Below are 12,573 nucleotides of genomic sequence, written 5' to 3'. Positions count from 1 at the left end.
GAGGGTTGACTTAAATAGTGTTTAAGTAAGCATTTACAAGGAAATCACCCTATTAAGTATGCATCTAAAAACAAAGCATCCTATCTTTAAAATATCCAAATTTAGTCATGGAAAAATATCTTCTTGTAGGCTGAGATAAGGAAGAGAGAAGAAAAGGAAGCTGCAGAAGCTATGAAGCGTGAAGAGGAGCTCCGTGAAGCGAAAAGACAACAGCAGAGACTGAATTTCCTATTATCACAAACGGAGCTCTACAGTCATTTCATGCAGAACAAAACAACTCCACAAACATCAGAAGCATTACCTGTGGGTGATGGAGAACCAAATAACCAAGATTTATCTCCAAGTTCTTCTGATGTTAAGCTCGGGGAAGAAGATCCCGAGGAGGCTGAATTGAGAAGGGAGGCTCTAAGAGCTGCTCAACTGGCAGTCTCCCAGCAAAAGAAGATAACTAGTGCTTTTGATAGTGAATGTCAAAAGCTACGTGAAGCAGCAGAAACTGAAGGGCAGCCGAAGGACACTTCAATTGCAGGATCTAGTAACATGGATCTACTTCATCCGTGAGTTTTACACACACTTCATCTGTGAATTCAACATTGCTTTTCATGGGCAATATTAAGGAGATGGGGATATCTTCTTCAATTAGTCCAGTTCTGATTTTAAACATTGCTTTTCATGCTTCAGCTCTACTATGCCTGTAACATCATCGGTGCAGACGCCAGAATTATTTAAAGGTTCCCTTAAAGAATATCAGTTAAAGGGTCTGCAATGGCTTGTCAATTGTTATGAACAGGTTCTTAGGCAATCTCTAAACGAACTTGCATTTTGCAAACAAGTTTCTGTTTGGTTATGGAGTTCATGTTTCCATTTATTGCAGGGTTTGAATGGTATCCTTGCTGATGAGATGGGACTGGGAAAGACCATCCAAGCCATGGCATTCTTGGCTCATTTAGCTGAGGTGATTGATACTTCTTTAAAGGTCACTGCTGATAAAATTACTATCCTATTACTTCTTTAATTACAAGAAGTCTGTTCTGTACAGGAGAAAAATATATGGGGTCCCTTCCTGGTTGTTGCACCTGCTTCTGTCTTGAACAACTGGGCTGATGAAATTAGTCGTTTCTGCCCCGACTTAAGAACACTTCCTTACTGGGGTGGACTTCAGGAGAGGCAGATTCTTAGAAAGAACATCAATCCAAAGCGTCTCTATAGAAGGTAATCTTCTGCAGCTTTCCTTTGCTTTCTTCTGGGTAACCACATGAATTTTATTATGACAGAAAATTTCAAAGATACTCAAGAAGGCTTTGCAGGGAATGGTGACTCACCAATAACTGTTCTCGTGTTGCACTTGCTTATTCAAACATTGATTTTGTGATAATTTTCTATTTCAAATAACAAGAAAGTCCATGGACCTGATGCATACTGAAATCCCACCATCGATGAGGTTTGTTACATTTTGGAAGAAAGGATAGCATTCCTTGCTGAGATGATTTTGGTTTCTGCCTCTTTTTAATGATTTATCCCAATGCCTTTTATGTGTCCCCTTTTCTCTCAAAGGCACCTTTTATGCATGAAAATTCAAGATGCACATGACCTATGTTAAACTTACGACCTATCGTTTTATGTAACTTCGCCTATAAAATCATCTCCAGCCTTATTGTGGCTCGACTACAGCCACTTCTGCATATATGATATCCTTTAACCAGAATGGCTTTGCCATTTCCTGAGCTGATTCAATTCATCACCAATCAGAAGATGGGGGATATCACGGTGGCAAGCTACCCCGGGTTCTCCTATTTCTATAGAGGAACATTTGAGTGATGCCGTCGATATCTTGGCGGGTCTTCGCACAAATTCCTCCCATAGTTCCTTATACAAGGAAGTACGTAGAAGAATTCAGTTATATTACTGAATGGGAGGCGGCCTTCATTTTAAGCTTTTGCTGATGCTGAAAATCATTCATTCCTCTCGGCTATTCCTTCCCCAACCCTTCCTATACGAGTGAAACATCAAGTTTGAGAGTATCTTCCATGTGTCCTTTTGATCTATCAATTTTGTGCTCTTCTTTCTTTCTGGCAACTACTTGGATCCTTGATCAGTGTATTTTGTTCAATTAGTCAATACTGCATGTTGCGATTATCATGAGTTGTGGCTAATTTAGTTTTCCCATTTTTTCCAGGGACTCTGGATTCCATATATTGATTACCAGCTACCAACTGCTAGTCGCTGACGAGAAGTATTTCCGGCGTGTGAAATGGCAATATATGGTGTTGGATGAAGCACAGGCAATTAAAAGTTCTAACAGGTATTAATTGTCTCCCATTTTTATAATCTCCAGAAATATCTTTGAGTATTTGGTTTCTTTGATTATTACTTCCATGAGGGTGGGTGGTTTATTTGAATGCACGTGTACACTTTTCCATTTCCTAGTTCTGGAAATTAGATTTTTCTACTCTTCAACAGTCTCTCTGTGAAGCGGGGGTAAGGCTGCGTGCATTATGAACATCCCCAGGCCCCGCAGTGACAGGAGACTCATGCATTGGGTACGCCATTTTTAGATTTTTCTACTCTCCAAATCCACTTTTAGGAGAGAATGATGTGGTAATAAACTCCAACCCAACACGACAACCTACTGTTGAATCTGCAGAAACACAAATGCTTAGAGAAAAGTTGGAGGCATACTGTATACTCTTTAAAATATCAAAGGTGTCAACAATTTGATGATCAATATGGATGGAATGTGTTTCTTCCCTGAGGCGCGTTTGTTTGAAAATTTAAAATAGCAGTTTGATAAGTTCAACGGATTTATATCTAGCAAATGCTCACTGTGTGTGTTTTAAATATAGATGCTGATACTGTTAACTATTCATGTTATTATATAAATATCATGGAAATACCATGTCCCTTCACAATTTCCCAGAATGTCATCATTTCATAGACTGCATACTGTTCATGTTCATTGGTCTGATATATTTTTCATGGTTCTGATGAATATTTTGGTTTTGCAGTATAAGGTGGAAGACGTTGCTCAGTTTCAACTGCAGGAACCGCCTACTTTTGACTGGTACACCTGTTCAGAATAACATGGCAGAGCTTTGGGCCCTTCTTCATTTCATAATGCCCACCTTATTTGACAGCCATGAGCAGTTCAATGAGTGGTTTTCAAAAGGGTATGCATACTTTTACTAGTCTGTTCGATGTTTTAGACTCATTTGTGCTTCTATGCTCTCATGTTCATTCACTTATAATTTTCTGTGTTTGTTATGTTATCAGCATTGAGAATCATGCAGAGCATGGAGGAACTTTAAATGAGCACCAGCTCAACAGATTGGTAAGTGCAGCTATTTCTGAAGGAGCGAGGAATCTATGCTGTTTGGTTGTTGTCCTGTAATATATACTGATGTTTACACTCAGAGAGAAGAGAGAAAAGAGAGTATTCGTTATTGTTATCGTAATTATAATTGTAATTATTTTGCTGTTACTTTTTTATGGGTTACTCATATTGTTCTTTCCAATATTACTCACAAGAAAAATGGCATATTGTGTTTTTGCATCATTGAGATAAAAAGGGTATATATGTCTAGCGTACTTGTTCTCTGATGGTTACTACCTTTGGAATCTTGAAGTAGTTCGGCCTGTAATTAATGCTGGATTTTCCTTCTGACAGCATGCAGTTCTGAAGCCCTTTATGTTGCGACGAGTTAAAAAAGACGTGATAACTGAGATGACTGGGAAAAAAGAGGTCACGGTGCACTGCAAGTTGAGTTCTCGGCAGCAGGCTTTCTATCAAGCTATAAAGAATAAGATATCTCTTGCTGAGTTGTTTGACGGCAGACGGGGACATCTTAATGAAAAGAAAATTCTAAACTTGATGAATATTGTCATCCAGCTGAGGAAGGTATAATTTTTCAGTATTCTCCTACGGGTCTAGCAGAAATGAACCTAGTCTTGTGTTCAAAATTTGTCTTTAGTATTTGTTGTTTGCTTTTAACTTGTTGCCTGAAAACTGTGAACAATTCCTTGTATAATGGCAGGTATGCAACCATCCAGAGTTGTTTGAAAGGAATGAGGGGAGCTCATACCTTTACTTTGGAGAGATCCCAAATTCTCTTCTTCCCCCTCCCTTTGGGGACTTGGAGGACATACACTATGCTGGAGGTCGGAATCCCATAACATACATGGTAGTTCCTATAGACTGATTAACTTTCATGTTTTTCTAATCAATACATTTTGCTTGCATGCTGCTTTTCATTTTTACTGTTATAGTAGGCTTGGTACGTGCATTGGACATTAGTTATATACTAGTTGTTAGAAGTAAACTGTCTTACTGAAAAAAGAATATACCGAATTCCTATAAGACTAAAAATTGCATGAGAATCGAACAACTTTATATTAATTGGAATGATAAAATGTAGTATGAGCTTTATTTTTTTTCTTGCTAAACAGTTACAAATTTGGTCCTTAGTCTTGCTAACTTTTTCTGATACTCCTATCTAATCAAGGTTGAGCACATCATATAATCAGGTAATTGGGTATACATAATACATTGACTTCCTTGAATAGGAAAGATGAAAGTAAATGGGTTTTCTAGTCTGGCAGGTCCGGGTTATCTCTAGACTGGTACCCAATTCTGGCTCATGCAAAGCAGATAGGGCTAATATTTTGTGGACTATTTGACTGCGAAGTCCCTGCTTACATGTCTGGTTTCAGAAAGAACAGAGTTTACCAAGTGTTTATTGGAAAATTAAAGGACTACCGAAGAGGGTGTGAGATAATACGTGGACATCCATGCAAGGGTATTCCAGTTGGAGAGTGTAGTTGAGTCTGAAATTTGTCATGTCACCAATTTATAGCATTACCATGTGGTCAAAATTGACGCATCACCATCCACATGGACAAAACTTCGGTGTTGCTCTAGAGATACCCTCTAGACCTGCTGGTCTAGAAAGACCTTGCCAGATTGTGATTTATAGGATGTATCATTCTGTGAAAACTTTATTCATATTGGAGACGTTGACGTTAATTCTGATATTTCACATTGAATGTAAACTCTATTTGTACAGAAAATAAAATGGCCTCCAAGGGTGTAACAAGGAAAGATTTTTTCTTGTAGTTACAAGCTTTGTGATAGTCTAGGCATTTTATAGTAATTGATAAAGTTGTTTATAAATTACATTCAAGTGTAGGGATGATTAAAACTTTTCATAATGAATGATCAAGCCCATTATAGATAAAAGCAAAAGTTTATGTATGCGGCCGTGCATGTGCACAGTCTGCAGTAAATGAACTCAGATGGGCATAAATACCCATCTGGGATACCCAAAACGCTCCCATCCCCCTATAAAATGAACCGATGGGAGGAAACTCCTGTGCATGGACCCCTTCCCCATACATAAATGTCCATTAGGCCCCGTTTGTTTGATGGATGAAAAGGGGTGGGAAACTTATGAGTGTTGGTTCCACATGTTGTGGGTTGGGTTGGCAAGGCATGGAAAGGAAAGGAAAGGGAAAGAAAGGAACACAATAGGTAATTTTTAATGGGGTGGAATTTGGTGGGAGAGAGTGAAAATGGATGTGGGTTGGGATTCTATGGGAATGAGGAAATAGGAGGAGGGAGAGAAAACCTTTTTTTTTTTTTTGATAGACACACAAAATCAACTTTCCCATGAATAGTGCATTTGGTAGGACTTCGGAAGTGAATGGGGTGGGAAAAACCTGAGTGCCACAACAATAGACAACAATAATTGCATTTTAAAGAACTTGTTTGGTAGGTTTGCCACCCTTTTATTCAAACATTTGTGTTTGTGGTAGTTTTTGGGAAACAAGTACAAGTTTCCCACCCCTTTTTACCTTTTTTCACTTTTCTCCGTGAAACAAAGAGGGCCTTATAGTTTCACATTTTATTCTGTAAGTATTCATTCCTCAAGTTAATACAATAAAAGTTTAAGGATACTTGTGTATTCTAATAGCAGATGATGCATTTAAACCTTGATAATGTGACTGAAAAAATGAAAAAATTTACAACAAGGATGTTGTAATTAAGAGTTTCTTCTAAAAATGATAGAACTTATCCTAGGTAAGGAACAAAGATGCGGATAGACATGTCATTTCATAGAGGACAACCTAATGCTTTTGAAACATTATAGATAAAATTACTCTGTGGTATCTCACAATCAAATATTTTCTTGAGAAACAATCACAACGTTGCTAAAATAAGAATGAAGTTATGGATAAATATAGTAATTTTATATAGGATAACCAAATGATTGAATTTGCTTTTAGGAGTTGTAGAATACATTAGAAGTTTTTTTTTTCTTACACCTTGTGGATTCTTGCAACTTCAGGTACCAAAACTGGTTCATCAAGAAATTGTTCAAAGTGCTGGCTCAGTATTCAGTCATGGAGTCCAAAGAGAATCATTTGAGAAGCTTTTTAGTATATTCTCCCCTCTAAATATTTATAAATCTGTACTCCCAAATGATAGAAGCTCGGATGGGTCTTTCCCCGTTAACAGAGGGACATTTGGTTTTACCCAGTTCATGGATTTGTCCCCTGGAGAGGTTGCATTTCTGGCAAAAGGTTCATTTATGGAAAGACTGTTGTTTTCCATTTTGAGGTGGGATCGACAATTCTTAGATGAATTCTTGGACTTGTTCATGGAAGCTGAGGGTGATGATCTTCAGGACAGTCAGCTTGATAGTGGGAAAGTGAGAGCTGTTACAAGGATGTTACTGATGCCAACTAAATCCGAGTCTAATTTACTCAGAAAGAAGCTTGCTACTGGTCCTGGTGATGCCCCATATGAAGCACTGGTTGTTTCACATCAGGATAGGCTTTTATCCAACACCAGGCTTCTTCAATCAACATATGCTTTCATCCCAAGAACCAGAGCTCCTCCAGTAAGCTTTATTTAATTTGTTATGTATTACAGGAAAAGGTCAAACAGTTTTATTATCTTTATCTTTAATACTGTTTCTTGACAGATTAATGCCCACTGCTCCGATAGAAACTTTGCATACCAAATGCTCGAAGAACTACACAACCCTTGGGTGAAGAGGCTACTCTTCGGGTTTGCACGCACGTCACAGTGCAATGGACCTAGAGAGCCTAATGGTTCTCATCATTTGATACAGGAGATTGGCTCAGAGTTACCTGTCAGTCAGCCAATTCTTCAGCTTACATACAAGATATTTGGGTCGTCTCCACCCATGCAACCCTTTGACCCTGCAAAGATGCTTACGGTAAAGCTATTTGTTCCTTTCTATTTCATTTAATGTGTTTTAAATGGAATACTTATCTCAAGTAAGACTTTGGCTCATTCTTATCCAGGACTCGGGGAAGCTTCAAACGCTTGATAATTTATTGAAGCGGTTGCGAGCTGAAAACCACCGTGTGCTCTTGTTTGCCCAAATGACTAAGATGTTGAATATTCTTGAGGTATTTCTGATGCCTTTCATTCAATTTGCTGGCTAATTCAGTTTCTGTGGCAACTTAGAGTGCTGCAGAAGTTATATTATTTGGTCTCCTACACAATTAGGCTTTGAGTAATTTCGAGCCATGAATTTGCACCGTAATGATTTCTCTTCCCAATTCTAGGAAACATGTCCAAATGATTTGGTCAATCAACTTTAACACAACATAGGAAACATGTCCAAATGATTTGTAGTAGTAGTAATGACTAATGAGGCATGTGACGTGCAAGTTTGCAACTTGCCTTGGCTACCTGGCAAACTTGGTTCAATCAAATTCAACTCCATAGAGGAAACATTTCCAAATGATTTGTAAAAGTAATGTATAACTGTCATGTTCTTTCATTTGTTTCAATCCTTTTAGAAATGGGACAGTGCTTAAGCAAGCTATACAGGGGTGTGTCTCATCTTACACTGTATGAGATGTAGACAAATATCAGAAGATATAAGTTGATCCCATTATAGAGAAGAAAACCCTCCAGATACAAAGCAGATAGTTCTTGCCAATATGCTGGTATGGTGATGGTTTAAATTTCAGTTCTAGAGTAGGACTCATTAGACCCCAATATCTAGCTGTCTCACTAAGAGAAGTATGACTTGGCTAATTTCATATGGTTACCTTAGTCATTCATGTAATGCGAAGGCTTACTTGCATATTTTCCTGTCGGTATTGGATTTGAAGCGTCTAAGGCCTCAAACAGGGATGAGATCATAGAGGTTGAGATGTCATAATAATTATTGGATGAGAATACTTTTAACTTCCTGAATGGAGTACTGCTTGAGCATGTTTCCTTCACTAAAATGCAGCTCCTCATAAGAGCTACTTCAAAGCCTTAGGATTGCCGAAATTCAGAGGGCAAATTGCTTACAATAAACTCTTGCAACAAGCAATTCCTTCTTTCATTTTCATAAACTCAATCATTATCAGAATAGGTTTTAGTGCTGATTGAATTATTTGTTTGCAGGACTACATGAATTATAGGAAGTACAGGTATCTTCGACTTGATGGATCTTCAACCATAATGGATCGCCGTGACATGGTCAGAGATTTCCAACACCGGTACGCATTTCTTTCGATATAGTTTGGGTTTTGCTTCTAATCTGCTTTCGTGAGATACCTTTTCTCTCCATTGTGAAAAATGATGCCATGGCCCATCAGAACTTTTAAGAGATAGCCTTAACTGGATCTATTGTTCTTTTGTTGCAGGGGTGACATTTTTGTGTTTTTGCTGAGTACCCGAGCTGGTGGACTGGGTATTAACTTGACAGCTGCTGATACTGTTATATTTTATGAAAGTGATTGGAATCCAACCTTGGATCTACAGGCAATGGACAGAGCTCATCGGCTTGGTCAGACCAAGGAGGTTAGTTAGCTTTCATTCATTCAGGAAAAAATACTGATGAGTACTGCTAGAACATGACTCCATTGACATTTTATCATTTTCAAAACTTTTGCCATGTGTTTATGGTGTGTTTGTGCTCCCATCCTTCAATGTGACAACATTTTTAAGTTGGAAAGCTGTATATGTTGCATAGAAAGCAACTCCAGGCCTCCAGCTTTAAGAAGCTTGTATTATGTACATGAAATGTTTTTGTACCGAAAATCAATAGAGAGTTCTTTAAACCGACAGGAGAGTCTATGCCATGTAGTTTTGGCAGATTTTGATGATTTGCATTAAAACCAAAGGGGAGGATTCAAGATTCTTTCTTCATTGTATTTTCCTCTCCTTCCATCCAAGCAACCTTTTCCCTCTCTTCCGTTTCATTCCAGATCTCCCACCCTTCGTGGAATCCAATCTTGGGAAAGGTGGCTTCGATAGGGCCCCTATGACACTTCTATTGCCGAATCAAGCCGGCCTCCATGAATCTCCGCCCTACTAGAAACCAAAGGAGGTGGCCAAATAGTAGGGCACTTAGTATCTGCTCCGCCTCTATGGGCATAGGTTCGAGTGCAACACCGGAGAAAGAGTGAATGACACCGGATACGAAGTTCTCTATTCAATTTTGATAGTTATCTGAGTTCTTGCAATTTCTGCTTTTTCCTCTAGTCTACTGGATTCGTTACTAAATTTCAGAATATGTAAGAGATTATTTATCTTATAATTTCATCAGTTTGGTTAACAAACACTTTATCAATTATTTTCAACTGAAACCTGGTTAGACTGGTGGGTTTTACCGGAATGACTCAATAATGCTATTAATAAAATGAGCAAAAATGTTTTATCACAACACCAAGCAACAAATTTTCAGGAATTTCCTTTGCTCCAAGAAAAAAGTTGGTATGTGATCCAACGGTTTCTTTCCATAAATTTGATTATTTTCCTGTTGGATTATGTCTCCAGATAAAACTTTCCTCCCTTAAATATGCCCCCTCTGTTCATTTGAGGAATTTCATGATATTGCTCTGTGAACTTGAGTGGTCAACTGTTGCCAGGTTTAGGTTCTGGGCTCTTTTTTTTTTTTTTCTCTCCTTTTTGACGTTTGTCATTTGCTTCATTTTTTATTGAGATAAAATCTCCAAAATGCCTTTGACATATTCATTTCAATCAACTTTGTTCTCCTCAGGTTTTCTAGCCCAAATAGCTGGGGGGTTTTTTCCCCTACTTGTTTTTAGGTGGGGCAAGGAAGGTCAGGGATGGCATTGGGACAGTTTCAACTCTCCCTCCTCCCTCTCACCTCCTCTCCCACCCCTCTTGGGTGGCCATTTACCTTGTAAAATTGGTGAACTCCTCAGTTTCTGGGAGGAAATATCTTTTTTGCTATCTGAAAGATTAATTTTTTATGTGCAGGTCACTGTATACCGTTTAATTTGTAAAGAGACAGTTGAAGAGAAAATTTTGCAAAGAGCAAGTCAGAAAAATACCGTACAGCAGTTGGTTATGACAGGTGGCCATGTTCAAGGCGACCTCCTGGCTCCTGAGGACGTCGTTTCCTTACTTCTTGATGATGCCCAGTTGGAGCAGAAACTGAGAGAAGCTCCATTGCAGGTGCTTTCTTGTTCTTGTTTACTCCCTCTCAAAATTAAATTTACAATTTTGTAGCAATTTAGTTTTTTCCCCTTCTCATTTGCCAGTGGGATATTCTTCTTTTTTTTTTTTTTCCAATCTCTGCCTCTCTTCCCCCAACCAACCCCCCCCCCCCCAAAAAAAAAAAATGCTGGGTCTTGTTCAATGTTTGGTTTAGAGAGAATAAATTTTATATTAATTATTGTTTCTGGTATTCTAGGTTAAGGATCGACAAAAGAAGAAACGTGCAACAAAGGGCATACGGCTGGATGCTGAGGGGGATGCATCATGGGAAGATTTCACAAATATTACAGGATCTGGATGTGAACTTACTACTGATCCAGAGAGTGGCAATGCTAGTAATAAGGTCTGAAATCTTTTCCTTGTTTTTGTCTGTCACCATGCGGATAGTCTAATTTTGTGAGCAGTTGGGCAGGCTCTTGTCTGAAGGAAATGGAGGTTACCAACTTCTGTTAGACTTCCAGTTTGTAAATAATGACTTGAACCGTGCTAGCACACTGCCTCTTTCATCATAGCTTACACTAATTTTTTGTTTTCAGAGGAAAGCAAGCTCAGAGAAACAGACCCCTCCAAAAGCACGTTCTCAGAAAGCCCCCAAAATCAATGATTCTTTCATGGGGATGGATGAACCCCAGTGTGTCAACAATGACCTGGACAATTCTGTCCAGGATAGAGACTTACAACAGCATAAGCCCAAGAGGCCAAAGAGACCGAAGAAGAGCATAAATGAGAACATTGAACCAGCATATACTGCAGCCGGCACAGTGACACCAGAGCCTACAGAATACCCTCATACATACGATTCTGGTGATGCTGGTTTTAGAGCCATGGATGAGATCTCACCATCTAACCATTCACCTACCTGAAAGTAAGTAGGGAAAATTAAGGCAAATTGAAATTGGTGAAAAGTTTCTGGATGGATTGATCCAAGTGGTGGGCTTTTCGCTTTGGAAGCTTGGCGGAAGTTATATTCAAAACGAATGTAGAGGCAACTTCTGGTTGGGTTAGCCTGTGATACCTCTATACCAAAGCAAGAGGGCAAGCGGAGCAGCTGTACGATAATATTGTTCATACTTGTTCTCTGCAGCATGGTTGCCAAATCCACTGTTTCGGCATCACTTTGTTTTCACCAGGAAATATGTACAGGAGGGTCATTGATCCTCTCTCTAGTTTTGTCATTTTTTTGGCTGTAAACACAATGTATTACAGATGATGTAGCTGCTAAAAGGGGAAGTGAAGCAGTGATGGAGAACCCTGTATAAAGTATCGAGTGTCAGGAGCGGACTAATAGAAAGCTTGGTTAAAATTGTAACTCTCTCTCTCTCTCTCTCTCTCTCTCTCTCTCTCTCTCTCTCTCACACACACACACACACAAACTGGTTGCTCTTAATATATCTTTAACATTTGACGTTTGCAATACTTGCGCCAACCAATTTCCCCCCTTAAAACCGATTTGTACTGTTGGATGAGAAAAACATATAAAAACAGAGGTAGGATTGTACGGTTTGAGGTTTTTATGGTTTTCCAATATTGGATTAATACTGGTTTGTTTTTGGGTTTGGGTTTGAACCACGAATAAATCTTATATTTATATCCTGTTGTGAGGAAAGATTCAGTAAAAAATACTTTAAATCATCATCACCAAGTCAAACAAGCTAGGATTAGGATTAGGGAAATTGATTTGATGTGTCCATGTTGTAATAGGAACAAAGATGAATATATTGTAATGGAAATGTAGCTAATATTGAAATTTATAAACCCACTATCAAATATTCATTGAATTGTCCATCTAATTTTGTATGGTGAACAAAGAGATCCCTTAGGCGCCCAAGGACTTAAGTATAGACCGCGTGGGAATAAACTCCTTACGTAGGAGATAAACATGCACACACTCTCCCCCGGTCCGCCCAGCTTTGATATCAGATCTGGGTTTAACCATTTACTTTCTCCCTCAAAACCGACTTATCAGAAGAAGGTGTCCAAGGACTTAAGTATAGACCACAGACGAGATCCATGAGCAATGTGGGACTAAACTCCTTATGCGGGAGATAGACACCCACACACTCTAAACTTCATCAAAA

The 12,573-nt window shown here is 38.7% G+C and overlaps 1 protein-coding gene across 2 annotated transcripts in view; it reads left to right on the top strand.

Annotated features, from left to right (window-relative positions):
• LOC122089045 (chromatin-remodeling ATPase INO80-like) overlaps nt 1-11,804 on the top strand; it is a 15,423-nt gene extending 3,619 nt beyond the window's left edge. For both annotated transcript variants that reach the window (XM_042658460.1, XM_042658459.1), the window contains 17 exons: nt 130-557; nt 682-790; nt 875-955; nt 1,040-1,212; nt 2,177-2,302; nt 3,006-3,167; nt 3,271-3,328; nt 3,665-3,895; nt 4,032-4,178; nt 6,342-6,896; nt 6,981-7,238; nt 7,327-7,434; nt 8,432-8,526; nt 8,674-8,830; nt 10,256-10,453; nt 10,692-10,838; nt 11,032-11,804. In XM_042658460.1, coding sequence (XP_042514394.1) covers nt 130-557; nt 682-790; nt 875-955; nt 1,040-1,212; nt 2,177-2,302; nt 3,006-3,167; nt 3,271-3,328; nt 3,665-3,895; nt 4,032-4,178; nt 6,342-6,896; nt 6,981-7,238; nt 7,327-7,434; nt 8,432-8,526; nt 8,674-8,830; nt 10,256-10,453; nt 10,692-10,838; nt 11,032-11,358 — 3,360 coding nt within the window. In that variant the 3' untranslated portion in view covers nt 11,359-11,804. The remainder of the gene's footprint in view (nt 1-129; nt 558-681; nt 791-874; nt 956-1,039; nt 1,213-2,176; nt 2,303-3,005; nt 3,168-3,270; nt 3,329-3,664; nt 3,896-4,031; nt 4,179-6,341; nt 6,897-6,980; nt 7,239-7,326; nt 7,435-8,431; nt 8,527-8,673; nt 8,831-10,255; nt 10,454-10,691; nt 10,839-11,031) is intronic.
• The last annotated feature ends 769 nt before the right edge of the window (nt 11,805-12,573 follow it).

The sequence above is a fragment of the Macadamia integrifolia genome, chromosome 9 (genome assembly GCF_013358625.1).
Source record: "Macadamia integrifolia cultivar HAES 741 chromosome 9, SCU_Mint_v3, whole genome shotgun sequence".
NCBI classification, from domain to species: domain Eukaryota; kingdom Viridiplantae; phylum Streptophyta; class Magnoliopsida; order Proteales; family Proteaceae; genus Macadamia; species Macadamia integrifolia.
Note: the sequence above shows the minus strand (reverse complement) of the source record. Positions and strands in the feature narration are given on the sequence as shown.